Source organism: Clinocottus analis, unplaced genomic scaffold (genome assembly GCF_023055335.1).
Source record: "Clinocottus analis isolate CAN_PGR_092001 unplaced genomic scaffold, fCliAna1.0.p SCAF_38, whole genome shotgun sequence".
In the NCBI taxonomy this organism is placed as follows: domain Eukaryota; kingdom Metazoa; phylum Chordata; class Actinopteri; order Perciformes; family Cottidae; genus Clinocottus; species Clinocottus analis.
This window is the reverse complement of record NW_027176131.1, coordinates 99,503-124,826: the sequence shown is the minus strand read 5'-3', so window position 1 is coordinate 124,826 and position 25,324 is coordinate 99,503. Positions and strand designations below refer to the sequence as shown.

General features: G+C 48.9%; 2 protein-coding genes across 2 annotated transcripts; both read right to left on the bottom strand.

Moving 5' to 3' along the window:
• Positions 1 to 50: 50 nt before the first annotated feature.
• LOC137799685 (receptor-type tyrosine-protein phosphatase beta-like) lies at positions 51 to 13,523 on the bottom strand. Its single transcript, XM_068596476.1, has 16 exons — positions 13,367 to 13,523; positions 13,010 to 13,273; positions 12,664 to 12,927; positions 11,480 to 11,746; positions 10,507 to 10,770; positions 10,055 to 10,318; positions 9,193 to 9,456; positions 8,647 to 8,910; positions 7,998 to 8,261; positions 7,111 to 7,380; positions 4,708 to 4,971; positions 4,276 to 4,542; positions 3,851 to 4,141; positions 510 to 788; positions 288 to 437; positions 51 to 55 (listed from the first exon to the last, which is right to left on the bottom strand). Exons 1-16 carry the CDS (start codon positions 13,521 to 13,523, stop codon positions 51 to 53), a joined length of 3,798 nt encoding a protein of 1,265 aa, XP_068452577.1.
• A 135-nt stretch (positions 13,524 to 13,658) lies between these two features.
• LOC137799693 (mucin-3A-like) lies at positions 13,659 to 23,529 on the bottom strand. The gene is made up of 4 exons (XM_068596488.1): positions 23,478 to 23,529; positions 17,992 to 20,342; positions 16,456 to 16,720; positions 13,659 to 14,093 (listed from the first exon to the last, which is right to left on the bottom strand). Exons 1-4 carry the CDS (start codon positions 23,521 to 23,523, stop codon positions 13,765 to 13,767), a joined length of 2,991 nt encoding a protein of 996 aa, XP_068452589.1. The 5' UTR covers positions 23,524 to 23,529; the 3' UTR covers positions 13,659 to 13,764.
• Between the last annotated feature and the right edge of the window lie 1,795 nt (positions 23,530 to 25,324).

The following is a 25,324-nucleotide window of genomic DNA, read 5'->3' as shown; positions in this document are numbered from 1 at the left end:
TTTATTTTTCCCTATTAGCTTATGTTCTCATTGCACAGCTCTGCTCTGATTCATCCTGTTATAAAATTATAAATTATATAATTATAAAATAGCTATACCTTTGTGATTCTGTTTCGGCCTTCAGAGATGGATAAGAAGGCCCTGACGGCTGCCACTGATACATATATATATATATATATATATATATATATATATATATATATATATATATATATATATATATATATATATATATATACATACATACATACATACATACGTACATACATACATACATACGTACGTACCTTGGGATTCTGTAACAACCACAGTGAAGAACTTGATGGCTCCGTTGACGTCACTGAACCAGCTGCAGTTGAACCTGAAGAAGATGGAGGACTTGGTGACCACGGCGGTCTGGCCACTGACCCGGATACTGAGCGGCGGCACCGGAGGACCTGAGGAGTCACCGAGGCGTCAGACACGAACGTCTAAGTGTCCGTCGGGTCAAAAAGAGTCGGCGTCCTTACGGTCGATCATGGTCACCACGCTGTCCAGAGCCTCCTCGCTGGTGGTCTGGTCTGAGATGACCTTCACGGAGACGGCGTAGCGCTTGTGGGGCTCCAGCTGCGTGATGAGGTAGCCGGTGGAGTCCCTGCCGGTGCGGCGCGAGTAGACCAGGACCCGGGAGTCCTGGTGGAGACACTCGATGGTGTAGGAGTCGAAGTCGGCCTCCGGCGGCCCCCAGGAGCAGCAGATGGAGGTGGAGCTCTGAGGGCGACAGTGGAGGCTGTGGACTCGCTCCGGTTCTACGGCAAGACACAAGTACAAGCACTCACAATGTAGTATTAATACGCACATAATGAGGTACCATATAGTAAATCTATTAATGTATTTCACCCCAGAAAAATAAGGAATGGAAAATAAGAGAGAGAGGGAGATCATAGTACTATATTACCTCACTAGAGAGATCATAGTACTATATTACCTCACTAGAGAGATCATAGTACTATATTACCCCACTAGAGAGATCATAGTACCATGTTACCCCACTAGAGAGATCATAGTACTATATTACCCCACTAGAGAGATCATAGTACTATATTACCCCACTAGAGAGATCATAGTACCATATTACCCCACTAGAGAGATCATAGTACTATATTACCCCACTAGAGAGATCATAGTACTATATTACCCCACTAGAGAGATCATAGTACTATATTACCTCACTAGAGAGATCATAGTACTATATTACCCCACTAGAGAGATCATAGTACTATATTACCCCACTAGAGAGATCATAGTACTATATTACCCCACTAGAGAGATCATAGTACTATATTACCTCACTAGAGAGATCATAGTACTATATTACCTCACTAGAGAGATCATAGTACTATATTACCTCACTAGAGAGATCATAGTACTATATTACCTCACTAGAGAGATCATAGTACCATGTTACCCCACTAGAGAGATCATAGTACTATATTACCCCACTAGAGAGATCATAGTACCATATTACCCCACTAGAGAGATCATAGTACTATATTACCCCACTAGAGAGATCATAGTACTATATTACCCCACTAGAGAGATCATAGTACTATATTACCCCACTAGAGAGATCATAGTACTATATTACCCCACTAGAGAGATCATAGTACTATATTACCCCACTAGAGAGATCATAGTACCATATTACCCCACTAGAGAGATCATAGTACTATATTACCCCACTAGAGAAATCATAGTACCATATTACCCCACTAGAGAGATCATAGTACTATATTACCCCACTAGAGAGATCATAGTACCATATTACCCCACTAGAGAGATCATAGTACTATATTACCCCACTAGAGAGATCATAGTACTATATTACCCCACTAGAGAGATCATAGTACTATATTACCCCACTAGAGAGATCATAGTACTATATTACCCCACTAGAGAGATCATAGTACTATATTACCCCACTAGAGAGATCATAGTACCATGTTACCCCACTAGAGAGATCATAGTACCATATTACCCCACTAGAGAGATCATAGTACTATATTACCTCACTAGAGAGATCATAGTAATATATTACCTCACTAGAGAGATCATAGTACTATATTACCTCACTAGAGAGATCATAGTACCATGTTACCCCACTAGAGAGATCATAGTACCATATTACCCCACTAGAGAGATCATAGTACCATGTTACCCCACTAGAGAGATCATAGTACTATATTACCTCACTAGAGAGATCATAGTACTATATTACCCCACTAGAGAGATCATAGTACTATATTACCCCACTAGAGAGATCATAGTACTATATTACCTCACTAGAGAGATCATAGTACTATATTACCTCACTAGAGAGATCATAGTACTATATTACCTCACTAGAGAGATCATAGTACTATATTACCTCACTAGAGAGATCATAGTACTATATTACCTCACTAGAGAGATCATAGTACTATATTACCTCACTAGAGAGATCATAGTACTATATTACCTCACTAGAGAGATCATAGTACTATATTACCTCACTAGAGAGATCATAGTACTATATTACCCCACTAGAGAGATGATAGTACTATATTACCCCACTAGAGAGATCATAGTACTATATTACCCCACTAGAGAGATCATAGTACTATATTACCTCACTAGAGAGATCATAGTACTATATTACCCCACTAGAGAGATGATAGTACTATATTACCCCACTAGAGAGATCATAGTACTATATTACCTCACTAGAGAGATCATAGTACTATATTACCCCACTAGAGAGATCATAGTACTATATTACCCCACTAGAGAGATCATAGTACTATATTACCCCACTAGAGAGATCATAGTACTATATTACCTCACTAGAGAGATCATAGTACTATATTACCTCACTAGAGAGATCATAGTACTATATTACCCCACTAGAGAGATCATAGTACTATATTACCCCACTAGAGAGATCATAGTACCATATTACCCCACTAGAGAGATCATAGTACTATATTACCCCACTAGAGAGATCATAGTACTATGTTACCCCACTAGAGAGATCATAGTACTATATTACCTCACTAGAGAGATCATAGTACTATATTACCTCACTAGAGAGATCATAGTACCATATTACCTCACTAGAGAGATCATAGTACCATATTACCTCACTAGAGAGATCATAGTACTATATTACCCCACTAGAGAGATCATAGTACCATATTACCCCACTAGAGAGATCATAGTACCATATTACCTCACTAGAGAGATCATAGTACTATATTACCTCACTAGAGAGATCATAGTACTATATTACCCCACTAGAGAGATCATAGTACTATATTACCTCACTAGAGAGATCATAGTACTATATTACCTCACTAGAGAGATCATAGTACTATATTACCCCACTAGAGAGATCATAGTACCATATTACCCCACTAGAGAGATCATAGTACCATATTACCTCACTAGAGAGATCATAGTACTATATTACCTCACTAGAGAGATCATAGTACCATATTACCCACGAGAGAGATCATAGTACCATATTACCTCACTAGAGAGATCATAGTACTATATTACCCCACTAGAGAGATCATAGTACTATATTACCTCACTAGAGAGATCATAGTACTATATTACCTCACTAGAGAGATCATAGTACTATATTACCTCACTAGAGAGATCATAGTACTATATTACCCCACTAGAGAGATCATAGTACCATATTACCTCACTAGAGAGATCATAGTACCATATTACCCACGAGAGAGATCATAGTACTATATTACCCGACTACAGCTTAGTACCTTAGAGGGACAAACAGAGGCCAATGAATTGTAGTGCTGCCACCTACTGGTCCGGATGCTGTTCTGAATGGCGGTGCTGTAGGTGGGCGTGGCTCCCGGCTCCGTGGCCCCACTGACGCTGCGGAGGCTGAAGGCGTACAGCCGTCCGGGGAACATCCCTCTCAGGATGCGGCTGCCGGAGGTGCGGCTGTGGTACGGGTCGATGACGGACAACCGGTCCCGAGGAGTCCACTGCAGGTCGAAGTCATCGTAGTCGGAGTCGACGGCGCCGCTCCAGGAAACCTCCAGGGAGGTGTTGGTGACCCCCCCAAACAGGAAGGAGGTGGGGGGTTTGGGTGCTGAGGAGGACAAAAACATATTCACAGACTACTGGACCAAAAGCATCCAGTACGAATCGTCTCCGTTTGTATTCTACATGTCTCAGGCTTCATTGATATTCCAGGACGTTCCAAGAGCGTCAGCAACATCTCACCAGTTCTTCCCAGAGCGCTGGCTCGGTTGCTCAGCCCTCCGCTGATGCTCAGCACCTCGGCCCGGTACAGTCGACCGGGCACTAGGCCTGAGAAGACAAACTCTGTGGCCGCTGAGCCCAGCGACTGCGCGGCCCGCCGAAAGCCGTCAGGGTCGTAGAGAGACAGCAGGTACCCGTCCAGATCCCCGCTGCCGCGATCCCAGTTCACCCACAGAGCGTCAGACCGGTTTCCACTGCGAGCCTTCAGAGACACCACGGCTGCCGGGACTGAAAGCAAGACGGAGGGCAGTGTTTTAATCGCAGCCTTTTACAAACCCGTCAGTTCAAAATGAGGAAAAGCACCTGCACATCATCACAAAGAAATAATCAGAAAGCAGCACGAAAGTTTCTAGGTCTGAACCCGGTTCCCGTCGGTGCTGTGGAGCCCCTCACCGGTCCGGGCCCAGATGGAGGCCTGGCTGGTCTGCTCCCCGCTGTGGGTCACCACCACCATCCTGTATGGAGCTCCGGGCCTGAGGCCCTGGAAGGAGCACTGCAGGCTGCTGGACGCACCGCGCCGCCGCTCCTGCAGCGAGTCATCGCTTTTATACAAAAAAATGTCATAAACGTCAAACTCTCCGTCAGGTGGCGCCCAGTGGAAGGACAGGTGGGTGGTGGCGTTGGCTCTGACGGACAGATCAGTGACGGCTGCAGGGCCTGTCAGCACATGGGGGGGAGGGAGGGGTATCTGTGTTTTAATATGGAGAAATATTACAACTTCATTGCTAGATGTGTAAACATGCATATTATTTATGAGCACCTAGAAATAATCCAAACGTATTCTCATCATTACGTCTTTTGTTGTTTTTTTATATCCCGTTTTTCTTTCTGAACATAATGACTTTTCTTTACAATAATACAAATAAACGTCTTAGAAACGTTCAGTTGCTCAGAGTCACAAACAGGAAGTCTTACGCTCCCGTCCGAGTCACAAACAGGAAGTCTTACGCTCCCGTCCGAGTCACAAACAGGAAGTCTTACGCTCCCGTCCGAGTCACAAACAGGAAGTCTTGCGCTCCCGTCTCAGTCACAAACAGGAAGTCTTACGCTCCCGTCTCAGTCACAAACAGGAAGTCTTACGCTCCCGTCTCAGTCACAAACAGGAAGTCTTGCGCTCCCGTCTCAGTCACAAACAGGAAGTCTTACGCTCCCGTCTCAGTCACAAACAGGAAGTCTTACGCTCCCGTCTCAGTCACAAACAGGAAGTCTTACGCTCCCGTCCGAGTCACAAACAGGAAGTCTTGCGCTCCCGTCTCAGTCACAAACAGGAAGTCTTACGCTCCCGTCTCAGTCACAAACAGGAAGTCTTACGCTCCCGTCTCAGTCACAAACAGGAAGTCTTGCGCTCCCGTCCGAGTCATGAACAGGAAGTCTTGCGCTCCCGTCCGAGTCACAAACAGGAAGTCTTACGCTCCCGTCTCAGTCACAAACAGGAAGTCTTGCGCTCCCGTCTCAGTCACAAACAGGAAGTCTTACGCTCCCGTCTCAGTCACAAACAGGAAGTCTTACGCTCCCGTCTCAGTCACAAACAGGAAGTCTTACGCTCCCGTCTCAGTCACAAACAGGAAGTCTTACGCTCCCGTCTCAGTCACAAACAGGAAGTCTTACGCTCCCGTCCGAGTCATGAACAGGAAGTCTTGCGCTCCCGTCTCAGTCACAAACAGGAAGTCTTACGCTCCCGTCTCAGTCACAAACAGGAAGTCTTACGCTCCCGTCCGAGTCATGAACAGGAAGTCTTACGCTCCCGTCTCAGTCACAAACAGGAAGTCTTACGCTCCCGTCTCAGTCACAAACAGGAAGTCTTGCGCTCCCGTCCGAGTCATGAACAGGAAGTCTTGCGCTCCCGTCCGAGTCACAAACAGGAAGTCTTACGCTCCCGTCTCAGTCACAAACAGGAAGTCTTGCGCTCCCGTCTCAGTCACAAACAGGAAGTCTTACGCTCCCGTCTCAGTCACAAACAGGAAGTCTTACGCTCCCGTCTCAGTCACAAACAGGAAGTCTTACGCTCCCGTCTCAGTCACAAACAGGAAGTCTTACGCTCCCGTCTCAGTCACAAACAGGAAGTCTTACGCTCCCGTCCGAGTCATGAACAGGAAGTCTTGCGCTCCCGTCTCAGTCACAAACAGGAAGTCTTACGCTCCCGTCTCAGTCACAAACAGGAAGTCTTACGCTCCCGTCCGAGTCATGAACAGGAAGTCTTACGCTCCCGTCTCAGTCACAAACAGGAAGTCTTACGCTCCCGTCTCAGTCACAAACAGGAAGTCTTGCGCTCCCGTCCGAGTCATGAACAGGAAGTCTTGCGCTCCCGTCCGAGTCACAAACAGGAAGTCTTACGCTCCCGTCTCAGTCACAAACAGGAAGTCTTGCGCTCCCGTCTCAGTCACAAACAGGAAGTCTTACGCTCCCGTCTCAGTCACAAACAGGAAGTCTTACGCTCCCGTCTCAGTCACAAACAGGAAGTCTTACGCTCCCGTCCGAGTCATGAACAGGAAGTCTTGCGCTCCCGTCTCAGTCACAAACAGGAAGTCTTACGCTCCCGTCTCAGTCACAAACAGGAAGTCTTGCGCTCCCGTCCGAGTCATGAACAGGAAGTCTTGCGCTCCCGTCTCAGTCACAAACAGGAAGTCTTACGCTCCCGTCTCAGTCACAAACAGGAAGTCTTACGCTCCCGTCCGAGTCATGAACAGGAAGTCTTGCGCTCCCGTCTTAGTCACAAACAGGAAGTCTTACGCTCCCGTCTCAGTCACAAACAGGAAGTCTTACGCTCCCGTCCGAGTCATGAACAGGAAGTCTTACGTGTTCGAGCTCCGGCGCTGGCTCCCTGGCTGTGGACGCCGCCGCTGGCGGTCTGGACCAGGACGCGGTACCTCTTGCCCGGCGTGAGGCCGTGGAACTGGAAGCTGGTGCGTCCGGCGGCCTGAGAGGAGTTGGTCACCAGACGGCCGAGGTCGTCCAGCAGCTGCAGGACGTAGCCGTCGGACACGCCCAGAGCTTCCTGCCAGCTCACCTGGAGGCTGCAGGTGAGCTGCAGCTGCTCCACCTGCAGCCCCGTTACTGCTGAGGGCACTGAGGTACAAGTACACAAGTATGAGCTATCATAGTACATCCGTCTGACCTGGTTAGAACAATGTAGTAAAGTGTAGTACTCTATAGTAGGTTGTAGTATATGTGTAATACTGTTTCTGATCTGTGTAGAACTGTGTAGTACAATGTAGTACAGTATAGTAGAGCATAGCACAGTACATCACAGTACAGCACAGTACAGTATAGTACAGTATAGTACAGTGTATTACTGTATAGTACATCATCGTACAGTATAGTACATCATCGTACAGTATAGTACAGCATAGTACAATGTAATACAGTATAATACAGCATAGTACAGTGTAATACAGTGTAGTACAGCATAGTACAGTGTAATACAGTATAGTACAGCATAGTACAGTGTAATACAGTGTAGTACAGCATAGTACAGTGTAATACAGTGTAGTACAGCATAATACAGTGTAGTACAGTGTAATACAGTATAGTACAGTGTAATACAGTGTAGTACAGCATAATACAGTATAGTACAGCATAGTACAGTGTAGTACAGCATAATACAGTGTAGTACAGCATAGTACAGTGTAATACAGTGTAGTACAGCATAATACAGTGTAGTACAGCATAGTACAGTGTACTACCTGTGCGTCCCGTGGCCGTGTTGTTGTTGATCAGGTCTCCGCTGATGGACTGGACCGTCACCCTGTACATCTGTCCCGGCTGCAGGGAGCCGAACGTCACCTCGCTGTGGTGTTTGAGGACGGGCCGGACGTCCAGCTGTCGGTCGCGTGTGTACAGGAACACGGAGAAGCCGTCCACGTCGCCCTGACCACTGCTCCAGCTCACCTTCAAGCTGCTGCTGTCACCGCTGTTACTGATGTGGATGTTCTTCACTTTACTAGGAACTGAGGAGGGAAGAGACACTTTGTGAAAAGACGAGGAACTCAAACAACAGAAACACTGTCACACACTGTAACTGTAACTCTATTACAGTTACAATGTAACTCTATTACAGTAACACTGTAACTCTATTACAGTAACACTGTAATAGAGTTACAGTGTTACTGTAATAGAGTTACACTGTAACTGTACAGTGTACACTGTAATAGAGTTACAGTGTAACTGTAACTCTATTACAGTTACACTGTAACTCTATTACAGTTACACTGTAACACACTATTAAAGTTACACTGTAACTCTATTACAGTTACACTGTAACTCTATTAAAGTTACACTGTAACACTGTCTCAGTATGAGTGTTCCCTTCTGTCCCGTCACAGGGAGTCTGACCTGTCCGGCCCTCGATGAACTGGGCCCTCTGGTTGGGACCACTGAAAGTAGAAACCAGGATCTTGTAGAGCCGTCCAGGTGTGAGTGATGACAACACACACTCTCCCACGCTGCTGCCCAGAGTGATGGGAGGAAACACCTTCATATCGCTGAACAGCAGCTGCACCTCGTAGTGGTCCAGGTCCCCCAGGGCAGCAGACCAGGTCACGCGCAGGTCCTCGGTCCCCCGTCCAGCCAGAACCAGGGACTGGACTGCAGCTGGAACTGCATCGTGGACAGCAGAGAGGAGTCAGTCTGTCTGCACACAGTTGATCTGCTTCTGGTACCCGGGTGCGGCTTCATTTCGTGGTATTGCATTGCATTTCATTCTTTTCTCAAAGTAAAGGTGTCTAAAAACCTCCTGAAGGTCAAACCTGAGGGCAGCAGCTGCTGAGGTAAAGCACTTCTAATGCAGGTAAATTCGCCTCCTGTGCCAAAACGTTTGCCTTTACATGCTGGGCCCACCAGCGGAGCGTAAAGTGTATAAGAGGGGTCAAAGTCACTCACAGGTCCGGCCGTGAGTGGAGGCCGTGGTTTCGTACTTCCCGCTCCAGGTGCTCACCAGCACCGTGTAGAGCCTGCCGGGCACCAGGCCGGTGAACACACACTCGTTCTGCGTCTTCAGAACCGTCTTGTTCTGCAGGAGCATGTTGTTGTGTTTGATGAACACCTGGTAGAAGTCCAGGTCTCCAGTGGCCTGACGCCAGTACACCTTCAGGTAGTCGTCTCGCGCCGCGTGGGTCGCAGTCGGGTTCTGGACCTGCGACGGCTCTGAGGGAGAAAGGATCAACATAGACATACAATTCATGAATCACAGAAAAGAATACATTCAAAAGAATACTACACTCATGTGTAGAAGTGTTATTAGGAGAAGCTTTCAGGGTTAAGTCATTTCAGAGTGCATTAAATCTTAAATCATCGTTCTCTGGACAATATTTGTTGCAACTGACTCCCACAATGTTTCAGAACAGATTAGTATCGTTGTTGACGACTCCATTTCTGATCCATTTAACATCCTGTCTGTTCTGATCGGACCTCAAGCCTGCAGACAGACAGACAGACAGACAGACAGACAGACAGACAGACAGACAGACAGACAGGCAGGCAGGCAGGCAGGCAGACAGACAGACAGACAGACCTGCAGACAGACAGACAGACAGACAGACAGACAGACAGACAGACAGACAGGCAGACAGACAGACAGACAGACCTGCAGACAGACAGACAGACAGCAGACAGACAGCAGACAGACAGACAGACAGACAGACAGGCAGGCAGGCAGGCAGACAGACAGACAGACAGACAGACAGACAGACAGACAGACAGACAGACCTGCAGACAGACAGACAGCAGACAGACAGGTACGTACGCGTCCTCTCCTGGGTGAAGGTGTGGTTGAGGTCTTGTCCGCTGCGCGAGGCGATGGAGATGTTGTAGAGGCGTCCGGCCACCAGCGAGGTGAAGCTGCACTCTGGACTGGAGGCGGAGACGGAGACGGAGTGCAGCGTCTGCTGCCGGTCGCTCAGCGTCACCACGTAGCCGTCCAGCTCGCCGGCCGCCGGCCGCCATGACACGCTCAGGAAGTCCAGACGGCCATTGTTACTGACCGTCACCTCGGTTACTGCAGCCGGGGCTGAAGGGGGATAACGATGAAGCTCGGGTCCGGTCACACACACTCTCTGTGTGTGACACACACACTCTCTGTGTCACACTCTCTCTGTGTCACACACACACACTCTCTGTGTCACACACACACACTCTCTGTGTGTCACACACACACTCTCTGTGTCACACACTCTCCCTCCCCCCCTTCCTCCTCACCCGTGCGGCCCGTGGCGACGCTCTGCCTGGAGGCGTGTCCGGCCCGGAGGCTGGTCAGGACGACCCGGTACAGGGTTCCGGGTCTCAGGTCCTGGAAGACGATGCTGGAGGTCTGAGCCGACACACTCTGGTTCTTGATGACGCTGCTGTCCTGAACCAGCAGGACCCGGTACGAGTCCAGAACCCCGGGGGCCCGATCCCACTGCGTCTGCAGGGACTCGGTGCCGCGGCTTGAGATCTGCAGCCTGGTGACCGGGGCCGGATCTGAGGACATGAGGGCATGAGGACATGAGGGCATGAGGACACAAGTACATGAGGACACAAGTACATGAGGACATGAGGGCACAAGAACATAAGGGCATGAGGACACAAGGGCATGAGGGCCTGAGGACACAAGTACATGAGGACATGAGGGCACGAGGACACAAGTACATGAGGACATGAGGGCACGAGGACACAAGGACATGAGGGCATGAGGACACAAGTACATGAGGACATGAGGGCACGAGGACACAAGGACATGAGGGCATGAGGACACAAGTACATGAGGACATGAAGGCACAAGGACACAAGGGCACGAGGACACAAGGACATGAGGGCACGAGGACACAAGGACATGAGGACATGAAGGCACAAGGACACAAGGGCACGAGGAGACAAGGACATGAGGGCACGAGGACACAAGGACATGAGGGCCTGAGGACACAAGTACATGAGGACATGAGGGCACGAGGACACAAGGACATGAGGGCATGAGGACACAAGTACATGAGGACATGAAGGCACAAGGACATGAGGGCACGAGGACACAAGGACATGAGGACATGAAGGCACAAGGACACAAGGGCACGAGGACACAAGGGCACGAGGACATGGAGCCTGACTCTAGCTCGGTGAGTGGCTGCCTGCAGACCACCAGCAGATAGTTTCACTATGAACCAGTAACAAAGTGGAACCAGTGGAGCGGACGTACTGGTCCACGCCGCCACGGAGGCGGAGCTGCTCAGGTTGTTGCTGTTGGTTGTCACGGTGACGGCGAACAGGCTGGCCGCCGTGAGGCCGCTGAAGGTCACCTGCCGGGCGTCCCGGGGGAGGAGCCTCTGCTCCAGGACGGTGCTGCGGTCCGCCGGCCCGAGCGCCGCCGTGAAGCTGTCCCACTCGCCCACCGGAGGGCGCCAGAAGACGCTCAGCGTGATGTCATCAGCGTGACGCACAAGCAGCTGCTGCACGGGACGAGGGGCTGAGGAAGAGGAGGAAGAAGAGGGTGAAGAAGAGGGTGAGGAAAAGGGAGAGGAAGAGCTGAGGAAGAGCTGAGGAAGAGGGTGAGGAAGAGATGAGGAAGAGCTGAGGAAGAGGGTGAGGAAGAGATAAGGAAGAGGGTGAGGAAGAGGGTGAGGAAGAGGTGAGGAAGAGGGTGAGGAAGAGGGTGAGGAAGAGCTGAGGAAGAGCTGAGGAAGAGGGTGAGGAAGAGGGTGAGGAAGAGGTGAGGAAGAGGTGAGGAAGAGGGTGAGGAAGAGGGTGAGGAAGAGGTGAGGAAGAGGGTGAGGAAGAGGGTGAGGAAGAGGTGAGGAAGAGGGTGAGGAAGAGGGTGAGGAAGAGGTGAGGAGGAGGTGAGGAAGAGGGTGAGGAAGAGGGTGAGGAAGAGGTGAGGAAGAGGTGAGGAGGAGGTGAGGAAGAGGGTGAGGAAGAGGTGAGGAAGAGGGTGAGGAAGAGGTGAGGAGGAGGTGAGGAAGAGGGTGAGGAAGAGGGTGAGGAAGAGGGTGAGGAGGAGGTGAGGAAGAGGTGAGGAAGAGGGTGAGGAAGAGGTGAGGAAGAGGGTGAGGAAGAGGTGAGGAAGAGGGTGAGGAAGAGGTGAGGAAGAGGTGAGGAAGAGGGTGAGGAAGAGGGTGAGGAAGAGGTGAGGAAGAGGGTGAGGAAGAGGGTGAGGAAGAGGGTGAGGAAGAGGTGAGGAAGAGGGTGAGGAAGAGGTGAGGAGGAGGTGAGGAAGAGGTGAGGAGGAGGTGAGGAAGAGGTGAGGAGGAGGTGAGGAAGAGGGTGAGGAAGAGGGTGAAGATATGATGATGAAGACGATGATAAAGAATATATGATGATGAAGACAATGATGAAGAAGAAGATGATGAAGACGGGTCATCCTAAAAGGTGTGAAGGTGAACTCACCCAGTTGCCCGTGGCACCGAGCCGTGTTACCCAGAATGCCGCTGTGAACCGTGACCTCTGCCCCGTAGCGGCGCCCCGGCACCAGACCGGGGAACAGCTGCCGGCTGCCGGCTTTACTGACGCTCCGAGTCTCCAGCACCGCCGAGCCGGCCCTCAGCTCCACGCTGTACCGCTCCCAGTCTCCTCTAGGGGGCGTCCAGCTGAGCCTCAGGGTGCTGCCGTCACCCAGGGGCGTCAAGGAGAGGGACGGCACCGGCTGAGGGACTGAGACACGACGGGGAACTATCGTTAAAACAAAGAGGGTAGACTGGACTAACTGAGACCTGGGGTCTTCTTGGTGTGGTACCTGTCCTCCCGCTGGTCCTGGTCTCTGAGCTTTGTCCTCCGGCGGTGGTCCTGACACACAGCTGGTAGTTGCGACCGGGGGTGAGACCGTCAAAGACAACCCGAGTGGTGTTGGGATGCAAACGGCGCTCCCGGGTGGGTGACCCCAGAGCCGACAGGGTGGCCCGGTACACCTCCACGCCGCCGGCAGGTGAGCCCCAGGAGGCCTGCAGGCTGTCAGAGCTGCCGTTGTTGTCCAACCTCAGGTCTGAGACCAGTGCTGGGACTAAAGGGGGGGGGGGGGGGCAGGAATGCTGAATGGAGATCTGTTCTGGTTCTTCAACACCACACCCCCTACGGTACATCCCATAATATCTACCTGTGACCGCCTGTTTGGAGGCGCGGCTTGTCAAGCCGACAGCCTCTGTTTCCACGGTGACGGCGTACAGACTGCCGGGTCGCAGTCCGTCCAGCTCGGCGGACGTCTCGGTGTTCGGCAGAGAGACGTTCTTCAACAGAACCCCGTCCGGATCCATCAGCAGAACCCTGAAGCGCTCGGTTCGGCCCGGACCGCCCCGCCAGGACACATGGAGCCTGTCTGAGGACAAAGACGCCACCTGGAGGTCGCGGACAGACGACGGAGCTGGAGGACAGACAAGAGGACAGACAGGTGGTTCATGTCTAGAGGACAGACAAGAGGACAGACAGGTGGTTCATGTCTAGAGGACAGACAAGAGGACAGACAGGTGGTTCATGTCTAGAGGACAGACAGGTGGTTCATGTGTGCAGGTGTGTCTCACGGGTGGAGGCCCTCCTGTGGACAGGTGGGGCGGTCTTATTCCCGGATGAAGCCACCACGCTGACGGTGTAGGACGTCCCGGGGACCAGAGAGCTGAAACCAGACCGGGGGACGGCAGAATCCATGACTCTGGTGCTGAGGGTGTTTCCGGAGCCGGAGTCCTCCAGAGTCACGTCGTACCAATCCACTAGACCTGCAGAGTGAGACCAGAACACCTGCAGACCCGGGGAACCTCTGTGGACCGCAGACTGGCTTTGAGTCTGAACCTGGTCCAGCTGGACCTCCAGCTGAGCCGGACCGACTGGGTCTAAGACAAGACAGAAGCGAACGCATTTTATGTGCATTTTCGTGTATATATATATATATATATATATATATATATATATATATATATATATATATACATATATATATATATATATATATATATATATATATATATATATACATATATATATACACACAAAGGATATGTGTGTGTGTGTGTGTGTGTCAAGGTTGAAAAGATTGTCTGAAAGAAGTTTTCATGGAGTTGGACACAAAAAGAAAAGAGAGGCGGAGGCCGAAAGAGGAGAAAGATCACGACACTGAACTGTGACTTGTTTATCATAATGTTTCCTCCCTGAGGATACTCTGAGGACACCCTGAGGACACTCTGAGGACACCCTGAGGACACTCTGAGGACACCCTGAGGACACTCTGAGGACACTCTGAGGACACCCTGAGGACACTCTGAGGACACTCTGAGGACACTCTGAGGACACCCTGAGGACACCCTGAGGACACCCTGAGGACACTCTGAGGACACTCTGAGGACACCCTGAGGACACTCTGAGGACACCCTGAGGACACCCTTGAGGACACCCTGAGGACACTCTGAGGACACCCTGAGGACACTCTGAGGACACTCTGAGGACACCCTGAGGACACTCTGAGGACACTCTGAGGACACTCTGAGGACACCCTGAGGACACTCTGAGGACACTCTGAGGACACTCTGAGGACACCCTTGAGGACACTCTGAGGACACTCTGAGGACACCCTGAGGACACTCTGAGGACACTCTGAGGACACCCTGAGGACACTCTGAGGACACCCTGAGGACACTCTGAGGACACTCTGAGGACACTCTGAGGATACTCTGAGGACACTCTGAGGACACCCTTGAGGACACTCTGAGGACACTCTGAGGACACTCTGAGGACACCCTTGAGGACACTCTGAGGACACTCTGAGGACACTCTGAGGACACCCTTGAGGACACTCTGAGGACACTCTGAGGATACTCTGAGGACACCCTTGAGGACACTCTGAGGACACTCTGAGGATACTCTGAGGACACCCTTGAGGACACCCTTGAGGACACTCTGAGGACACCCTGAGGACACCCTGAGGACACTCTGAGGACACCCTTGAGGACACCCTGAGGACACTCTGAGGACACCCTTGAGGACACTCTGAGGACACTCTGAGGATACTCTGAGGACACTCTGAGGACACCCTTGAGGACACTCTGAGGATACTCTGAGGACACTCTGAGGACACCCTTGAGGACACTCTGAGGACACTCTGAGGATACTCTGAGGACACCCTGAGGACACCCTTGAGGACACCCTTGAGGACACTCTGAGGACACCCTGAGGACACCCTGAGGACACTCTGAGGACACTCTGAGGACACCCTTGAGGACACCCTGAGGACACTCTGAGGACACCCTTGAGGACACTCTGAGGACACTCTGAGGACACCCTTGAGGACACTCTGAGGACACTCTGAGGATACTCTGAGGATACTCTGAGGACACCCTGAGGACACCCTGCGTCCTGTTGCGTAAGAATGTCCAACAATAGAAACTAACAATGTCCATGTCTAGAAACTAAAAAAACGTGGCAGGGGACAGGTAACAGGTGACAGGGGACAGGTGGCATGTGACAGGTGACATGTGACAAGTGACACGTGAGAGGGGACATGTGACAGGTAACAGGTGATAGGTGACAGGGGAGAGGTGACATGTGACAGGTGACATGTGACGGGACAGGTGACAGAGGACAGGGGACATGTGACAAGTGACAGGTAACAGGTGATAGGTGACAAGGGACATGTAACATGTGACAGGGGACTGGTCACAGGGGACATTTGACATGTGACAGGGACTGGTGACAGGGGACATGTGACATGTGACAGGGACTGGTGACAGGGGACATGTGACATGTGACAGGGACTGGTGACAGGGGACATGTGACATGTGACAGGTGACAAGTGATAGGGGACAGGTGACAAGTGATAGGGGACAGGGACATGTGACATGTGACAGGTGACATGTGACAGGTGACATGTGACAGGTAACAGGTGATAGGTGACAGGGGAGAGGTGACATGTGACAGGTGACATGTGACATGTGACAGGTGACAGGTGACATGTGACAGGGGACTGGTGACAGGGGACATGTGACAGGGGACATGTGACATGTGACAGGGGACATGTGACATGTGACAGATGACAGGGCACATGTGACAGGGGACATGTGACAGGTGACAGGTGACATGTGACAGGGGATTTGTGACAGGTTTCATGTGACAGGGGACAGGGGACAAGTGACAGGGGATAGATGACATGTTTCAGGTGACATGTTATAGGTAGCATGTGATAGGTAAGATATTTCAACTCACCTGTGCGCACAGACACGTGACTCTTCTCTCCGTCCTCCTTGGACATCACCGTTAAACGGTACAAGGTTCCGGGATCCAGACCCGGGATCCGACAGGTGAAGCTGTTCCCGGACTCTCCATCCAGGTCACAACCAGAAGCCTCGGCCCGTGAGTCTCCATCAGCGGTCAGACTGAAGGTGCAGGAGATGCCGGCGGTGGTGAACGTCACCGTGACGGAACTGGAGCTGGAGCTGACGTCAGTGAAGTTTACAGAGCAGCAGGAACCCTGAAACAGGAAGTGACGTCACCACAGGTGAGCCTGAGAGGCCTGGGTTTAGTCCATTGACTTAATTTCTCTTCTTCTTCTTCTTCTTCTTCTTCTTCTTCTTCTTCTTCTTCTTCTTCTTCTTCTTCTTCTTCTTCTTCTTCTTCTATCTGGACCCGGCCAAAGATGGTGTCCTGATGGGAGGAGCTGGGAAAGTTCTTTCCTCTGAGCACTGTAAGATTTTGGTGGTTTTTGCCTCTGAAGCCGGAGTTTAAGATCCACTTCCAGACTCATGCTGCGTTCACACCAAGCACGTCAAGCATATTCCAACAGACACACCTACAGACACACCTACAGACACACCTACATACACACCTACATACACACTAACAGACACACCTACAGACACACATACATACACACCAACAGACACACCTACAGACACACATACATACACACCAACAGACACACCAGCAGACACACCTACAGACACACCTACAGACACACATACATACACACCTACATACACACTAACAGACACACCTACAGACACACCAACAGACACACCTACAGACACACATACATACACACCAACAGACACACCAGCAGACACACCTACAGACACACCTACAGACACACATACATACACACCAACAGACACACCAGCAGACACACATACAAACACACCTACAGACACACCTACATACACACCTACAGACACATCTACATACACACCTACATACACATATACAGACACACATACAGACACACCTACACACACGCCTACATACACACCTACAGACACACCTGCATGCACACCTACGGACACACCTACAGACACACCAGTGTACACACCTACAGACACACCTACATGCACACCTACGGACACACCTACCGACACATATACAGACACACCTACAGACATACCTACAGACACACCTACTGGCACACCTACATACACACCTACAAACACAACTACATACACACCTACAAACACACCTACAGACACATCTACTGGTATACACAAGAGTTATCCAATCATAGAGCAGCTATATATTATATCTATTATGTAATGTTATATATTATATTATATATATATATATATATATATATATATATATATATATATGTATATATATATATATATATATATATATATATATATATATATATATATATATATATATATATATATAACCCTAACCCATATATATACATATATACACACGTTATTGATTAGTTGACGAGTTGATTGGCACCATGGCATTATTTAATAGTAAATAAACACTTACATGTGTCGTCGGCTGAGGTGGAGTTGCTCTTCTTGTTGGAGTAACAGAGGTTGTACTGGTTGTACTGGTTGAGGTGGTGGGTGGAGTGGTTTTGATGGTTGTACTGGTTGAGGTGGTGGGTGGAGTGGTTTTGATGGTTGTACTGGTTGAGGTGGTGGGTGGAGTGGTTTTGATGGTTGTACTGGTTGAGGTGGTGGGTGGAGTGGTTTTGATGGTTGTACTGGTTGAGGTGGTGGGTGGAGTGGTTTTCATGGTTGTACTGGTTGAGGTGGTGGGTGGAGTGGTTTTGATGGTTTTACTGGTTGAGGTGGTGGGTGGAGTGGTTTTGATGGTTGTACTGGTTGAGGTGGTGGGTGGAGTGGTTTTGATGGTTTTACTGGTTGAGGTGGTGGGTGGAGTGATGGTTGTTGTCGTGACTGTGGTCATCATGGCTGCAGTTTCCGTGATTGAAGGTGCGGTCGTGGTTACAGGTGTGGTTACAGGTGTGGTTGAGGTGGGGGTCCTTCCTGGAGATGTTGGTCGAGCACCTTCTGAATGAACAGTGGAGACAATCGGTGGCGACGGGATTATTGTGGCTGAGGTTTGAGAAATGGTGGTCGGATGTTTACGTGTTGATGGAGGAAGCGTCTCTATGACGGATGTAGACATCATGTCCACTGTGGAGAGCACACGAGCAGCAATGCTAGATGCAGGGAAACCAACAGTAGCCTCAGATGTGACTTCAGACGTGACCTCAGACGTGACCTCAGACGTGACCTCAGACGTGATTCCAGATGTGACTTCAGACGTGATTCCAGATGTGACTTCAGACGTGACCTCAGCCGTGACCTCAGACGTGACTTCAGACGTGACTCCAGATGTGACTTCAGACGTGACCTCAGACGTGACTCCAGATGTGACTTCAGATGTGACCTCAGACGTGACTTCAGACGTGACTCCAGATGTGACTTCAGACGTGACCTCAGACGTGACTTCAGACGTGACTCCAGATGTGACTTCAGACGTGACCTCAGACGTGACTCCAGATGTGACTTCAGATGTGACTTCAGACGTGACCTCAGATGTGACTTCAGATGTGACTTCAGATGTGACTCCAGATGTGACCTCAGATGTGACCTCAGATGTGACCTCAGACGTGACCTCAGGTGTGATTCCAGATGTGACCTCAGATGTGACTCCAGGCGTGACCTCAGACGTGACCTCAGACGTGACCACAGACATGACCTCAGGCGTGACCTCAGGCGTGACTTCAGACGTGACCTCAGGCGTGACCTCAGATGTGACTCCAGATGTGACTTCAGACGTGACCTTAGATGTGACTCCAGACGTGACCTCAGACGTGACCTCAGGCGTGACCTCAGACGTGACTTCAGACATGACCTCAGGTGTGACCTCAGGCATGACTCCAGATGTGACTTCAGACGTGACTTCAGACGTGACCTCAGGCGTGACTTCAGAAGAGACCTCAGACGTAACCTCAGGCGTGACTCCAGATGTGACTTCAGACGTGACTTCAGACGTGACCTCAGACGTGACCTCAGGCGTGACCTCAGACGTGACCTCAGACGTGACTTCAGATGTGACTTCAGACGTGACCTCAGACGTGACCTCAGGCGTGACCTCAGACGTGACCTCAGACGTGACTTTAGACGTGACCTCAGACGTGACCTCAGGCGTGACTTTAGACGTGACCTCAGACGTGACTTCAGAAGAGACCTCAGACGTAACCTCAGGCGTGACTCCAGATGTGACTTCAGACGTGACCTCAGACGTGACCTTACATGTGACTTCAGGCGTGACTTCAGACCTGTCGCTGACCTCAGACGTGACCTTACATGTGACTTCAGGCGTGACTTCAGACCTGTCGCTGACCTCAGAGACCGTGACCTTGGAGGTGCCCAGAAGGTCAGTAGTCTCTAAGGAAACTGTGGAGGAAACCAGAGTCACAGCTGCTGTTTCAGACTCTGGATCATTGCTCGTTGAGGATGTGGAGGTCCCTGTTTGAAGAACATTTGTTGAGTCAGTGGATCGGCTTGAGGCGAATGCGCCCGGACTCCATGAAACAAAATGGCTGCCGGTTGGAGCCGACAGCTCAGGGACTGAAGTAGAAACATCCGGAATGAAGTCTGCTGCCTCCGAGCTCCTGGTCGGAGGTTGGATGATGTCGCTCACATACGTTGAGGCTCCGTCGCTGGTTGAACTGTGACCTCCTGAGGACACGGCGGCTCTGGCGCTCCGGCGGGAGTTCACTGAGGCGGATGCTCGTGGGTTCATGGCGGTTGCGGCAGGATGAGTGACGGTGAAGACGGTGCTGGGCGGTCCCTGCGGTGGAGAGAAGACTGAAGCGGTGCCTGAAAGAGGAGAACAAGACTACATTTAATCATTCTGTAGATGAAGAGCAGCGGTGTGGGCGTGTCCTAAATAAGGTTTAACCTTGTTCAGTTGTACTTTATTTCTGAGACCTTTTCAAGAGACAAGCTCTGAACCAATAAAGTTCACTTCCCATCTTGGTCTCACTTGCTGTGTTTGTTTAAACCAGTACAACAGGACGGCCCCTCATTGGGTGAGAAGGTCTTCCATTCACGCAACGAGCAGGAACTTCATCAGCATGAGAAATGAAAGTATTGATGCACTGCAACCATTTAACATGTAAACAGAGACATGCAGCACGTTGCTTCACTCTGACAGAAGCATGCAGAACAGGAGGAGTCAGGAAAACCTGGACTTCTTGAACATTAAACCAAAAAGGGGCGTGTTTAATTTCCATATTTGAGAGCTCCACCGTGACTTTATGACTATGTATCTGCACAGAACACGAAGAGGAGAGATGAAGGACACAGGAAGCACAGCTCTGACGTTCTTCCTGTCGGACTGAGGGAACAAACAATGACAGGAAGTGTGAACTCGCTGACTTCCTGTTGAGAGACGCTGATGTTTAGCGGGTAGCCTGTCAGGTAAACTTCAGGATTTCACTTTATTCTTTCACAAAGACAAATGAAAGAAATGAGAGATTGAGTCCAGTTACAGGAGCTGACAGGAAGTGATGTCATGACGCCAGCTCTCCAAGCAACATTCAAGAGAAATGAGCTGTGAGCGGCAATCGCTGGACGCCATCTGGTTCTTGATCAAACAACAAGCTGTAACCTCACTGTACTTTGTCAAAAGTGTTCCAAAGTTAACATGCTTCATGCGAGTCATGGCTTGAAGACTTCTGCATGCCAATATTAACTCATAGACAGAGCGCCACCTACTGGCAAACCATGGCCATTTGGATTTGAAAAAAAAAGAAGTAAAAATCACACAAAACTCAAAATGACCGGCTTCTGGTACGTTTTAGAGCACGGGGTCACGAACAGGCGGATCATTCCATCTGGACCAATGATCGATCCATTAGAGGTCCTGACCTACTAAGAGAAGCAAAACTATAGAACATTTTACTTCCTGTTACCATGAGGTGGCGCTATGACTCTAATTAAAAATTAGACTGCATGTCTTCAGGCCTGGAGCCCCATCAGACATGTGAAATCTAGAAAGCATCTGATGATGTGGAGTTATCGTTTTATTCGTTCATGGCGAAGGATTGAACTTCCGTGATGCTCCGACTACAGCGCCCCCTAGTGTTAATTATATATATATATTATTTATATGATAGTGTATAGTGAATATTTTGAAAAGATTACGCAAAGCAAAGGTCGTGAAAAGAGGTCTCACTCTCATGACGCTCTACATGTATGTTCTCACTCTCATGACGCTCTACATGCTGTATGTTCTCACTCTCATGACGCTCTACGTGTTGTATGTTCTTACTCTCATGTTGTATGTTCTCACTCTGATGACGCTCTACGTGTTGTATGTTCTCACTCTCATCACGCTCTACGTGTTGTATGTTCTCACTCTCATGATGCTCTACATGTTGTATGTTCTCACTCTGATGACACTCTACGTGTTGTATGTTCTCACTCTCATCACGCTCTACGTGTTGTATGTTCTCACTCTCATGACGCTCTACGTGTTGTATGTTCTCACTCTCATGACGCTCTACATGTTGTATGTTCTCACTCTCATGACGCTCTACGTGTTGTATGTTCCCATTCTCATGATGCTCTACATGTTGTATGTTCTCACTCTCATGACGCTCTACGTGTTGTATGTTCTCACTCTCATCACGCTCTACGTGTTGTATGTTCTCACTCTCATGACGCTCTACGTGTTGTATGTTCTCACTCTCATGACGCTCTACATGTTGTATGTTCTCACTCTCATGACGCTCTACGTGTTGTATGTTCCCATTCTCATGACGCTCTACATGTTGTATGTTCTCACTCTCATGACGCTCTACGTGTTGTATGTTCCCATTCTCATGACGCTCTACATGTTGTATGTTCTCACTCTCATGACGCTCTACATGTTGTATGTTCTCACTCTCATGACGCTCTACGTGTTGTATGTTCTTACTCTCATGACGCTCTACGTGTTGTATGTTCCCATTCTCATGACGCTCTACATGTTGTATGTTCTCACTCTCATGACGCTCTACATGTTGTATGTTCTCACTCTCATGACGCTCTACACGTTGTATGTTCTCACTCTCATGACGCTCTACGTGTTGTATGTTCTTACTCTCATGTTGTATGTTCTCACTCTGATGACGCTCTACGTGTTGTATGTTCTCACTCTCATGACGCTCTACGTGTTGTATGTTCCCATTCTCATGACGCTCTACATGTTGTATGTTCTCACTCTCATGACGCTCTACATGTTGTATGTTCTTACTCTCATGACGCTCTACATGTTGTATGTTCTCACTCTCATGACGCTCTATGTATTGTATGTTCCCATTCTCATGACGCTCTACATGTTGTATGTTCTCACTCTCATGACGCTCTATGTGTTGTATGTTCCCATTCTCATGACGCTCTACATGTTGTATGTTCTCCCTCTCATGACGCTCTAGGTGTTGTATGTTCTCACTCTCATGACGCTCTACGTGTTGTATGTTCTTACTCTCATGTTGTATGTTCTCACTCTGATGACGCTCTACGTGTTGTATGTTCTCACTCTCATGACGCTCTACATGTTGTATGTTCTCACTCTTACTCTCATGACAGTGACATGTTCAATACATATTTTACTCGCTGTGTGTATATATATTCAATTATTACATTTAGTACATTGAGTACATGTAGTACTGCTTGGTACTCGTAAGTACTTTGTCTTTACTTTGTAACCTGAAGATGTTTTAAATCAGTTTGTTGCAGATCACACGGATCAACACATCTCTGACCCAGACCCAGATCCAGACCAGCTCCAGAACAGACCCAGTACAGACCCAGAACAGAACCAGTACAGACCCAGAACAGAACAGAACCAGTACAGACCCAGTACAGACCCAGAACAGACACAGTACAGAACCAGTACAGACCCAGTACAGACCCAGAACAGACCAGAACAGACCCGGGCCGCCCCATGGTCGGTGCAGTACTTACACACACAGCCTGGTCCCAGTAGTAAGAGCAGCAGCAGGGCGTCCATGTTCCTTCATGCGTGCTGCAGCTCTGGACGAGCAGAGGAAGTGAGTGTTCGTGGGGAGGAAAAGTCAGCGAGCAGCGCTTCCTTCTATTCAATGTTTCACGGTGAAGGAGTCGTCGGAAATACCAGAGTACATCCTCCTTTGAGTTGTTGAACCAGACCTGGAGGAGAAAACACCCGCAGGAGGAGGAGCAGACATTCATGTACAGTTATTCAAAATCCTTTATTTCAGGACTTTTAGTCAGGATTCAGAAAGCATCATAGCACAGAGACAGAGCCGATAGAGGACTTGTCTCTTGTCTGGTCCTGTTAGACCTTAGTGCTGATAAAGGACTTGTCTCTGGTCTTGTTAGACCTTAGTGCTGATAAAGGACTTGTCTCTGGTCCTGTTAGACCTTATTGCTGATAAAGGACTTGTCTCTGTTCTGGTCTTGTTAGACCTTAGTGCTGATAAAGGACTTGTCTCTGGTCCTGTTAGACCTTAGTGCTGATAAATGACTTGTCTCTGTTCTGGTCTTGTTAGACCTTAGTGCTGATAAAGGACTTGTCTCTGGTCCTGTTAGACCTTAGTGCTGATAGAGGACTTGTCTCTGGTCCTGTTAGACCGTATTGCTGATAAAGGACTTGTCTCTGGTCTTGTTAGACCTTAGTGCTGATAAAGGACTTGTCTCTGGTCCTCTTAGACCTTATTGCTGATAAAGGACTTGTCTCTGTTCTGGTGTTGTTAGACCTGATTGTGTACCAATGAGGACTAGGAAGAGAGATCACACTACTGTACATCTGTATTACCTGCTCTCCACTGGCTTCCTGTAACATCTGGAATCACATTTAACGTCATTCTCCTAAACCTATAAAGCCTCAACTGGTGATGCACCGTCATATCTTAAGGAGCTCCCAGTACCATATTACAGAGATCATAGTACTATATTACCCCACTAGAGAGATCATAGTACCATATTACCCCACTAGAGAGATCATAGTACCATGTTACCCCACTAGAGAGATCATAGTACCATATTACCCCACTAGAGAGATCATAGTACCATGTTACCCCACTAGAGAGATCATAGTACCATATTACCCCACTAGAGAGATCATAGTACCATGTTACCCCACTAGAGAGATCATAGTACCATGTTACCCCACTAGAGAGATCATAGTACCATATTACCCCACTAGAGAGATCATAGTACCATGTTACCCCACTAGAGAGATCATAGTACTATATTACCCCACTAGAGAGATCATAGTACTATATTACCCCACTAGAGAGATCATAGTACCATGTTACCCCACTAGAGAGATCATAGTACTATATTACCTCACTAGAGAGATCATAGTACCATGTTACCCCACTAGAGAGATCATAGTACTATATTACCTCACTAGAGAGATCATAGTACTATATTACCCCACTAGAGAGATCATAGTACTATATTACCCCACTAGAGAGATCATAGTACCATATTACCCCACTAGAGAGATCATAGTACTACATTACCCCACTAGAGAGATCATAGTACTACATTACCCCACTAGAGAGATCATAGTACCATATTACCCCACTAGAGAGATCATAGTACCATATTACCCCACTACAGAGATCATAGTACTATATTACCCCACTAGAGAGATCATAGTACTACATTACCCCACTAGAGAGATCATAGTACCATATTACCCCACTAGAGAGATCATAGTACCATATTACCCCACTAGAGAGATCATAGTACCATATTACCCCACTAGAGAGATCATAGTACCATATTACCCCACTAGAGAGATCATAGTACCATATTACCCC

Coding starts and splice junctions, on each gene's coding strand:
- LOC137799693 (XM_068596488.1), bottom strand. CDS start 23,523: ATGGACGCCCTGCTGCTGCTCTTACTACTGGGACCAGGCTGTGTGT. Junction 16,721..17,991: donor CACCTCAGCCGACGACACAT/GTAAGTGTTTAT, acceptor TTCCTGTTTCAG/GGTTCCTGCTGCTCTGTAAA. Junction 14,094..16,455: donor TCACGTGTCTGTGCGCACAG/GTGAGTTGAAAT, acceptor GTCTTGTCTTAG/ACCCAGTCGGTCCGGCTCAG.
- LOC137799685 (XM_068596476.1), bottom strand. CDS start 13,523: ATGGATCCGGACGGGGTTCTGTTGAAGAACGTCTCTCTGCCGAACACC. Junction 12,928..13,009: donor CAGGACCAGCGGGAGGACAG/GTACCACACCAA, acceptor GTCGTGTCTCAG/TCCCTCAGCCGGTGCCGTCC. Junction 4,972..7,110: donor CAGCGCCGGAGCTCGAACAC/GTAAGACTTCCT, acceptor ATGTGCTGACAG/GCCCTGCAGCCGTCACTGAT.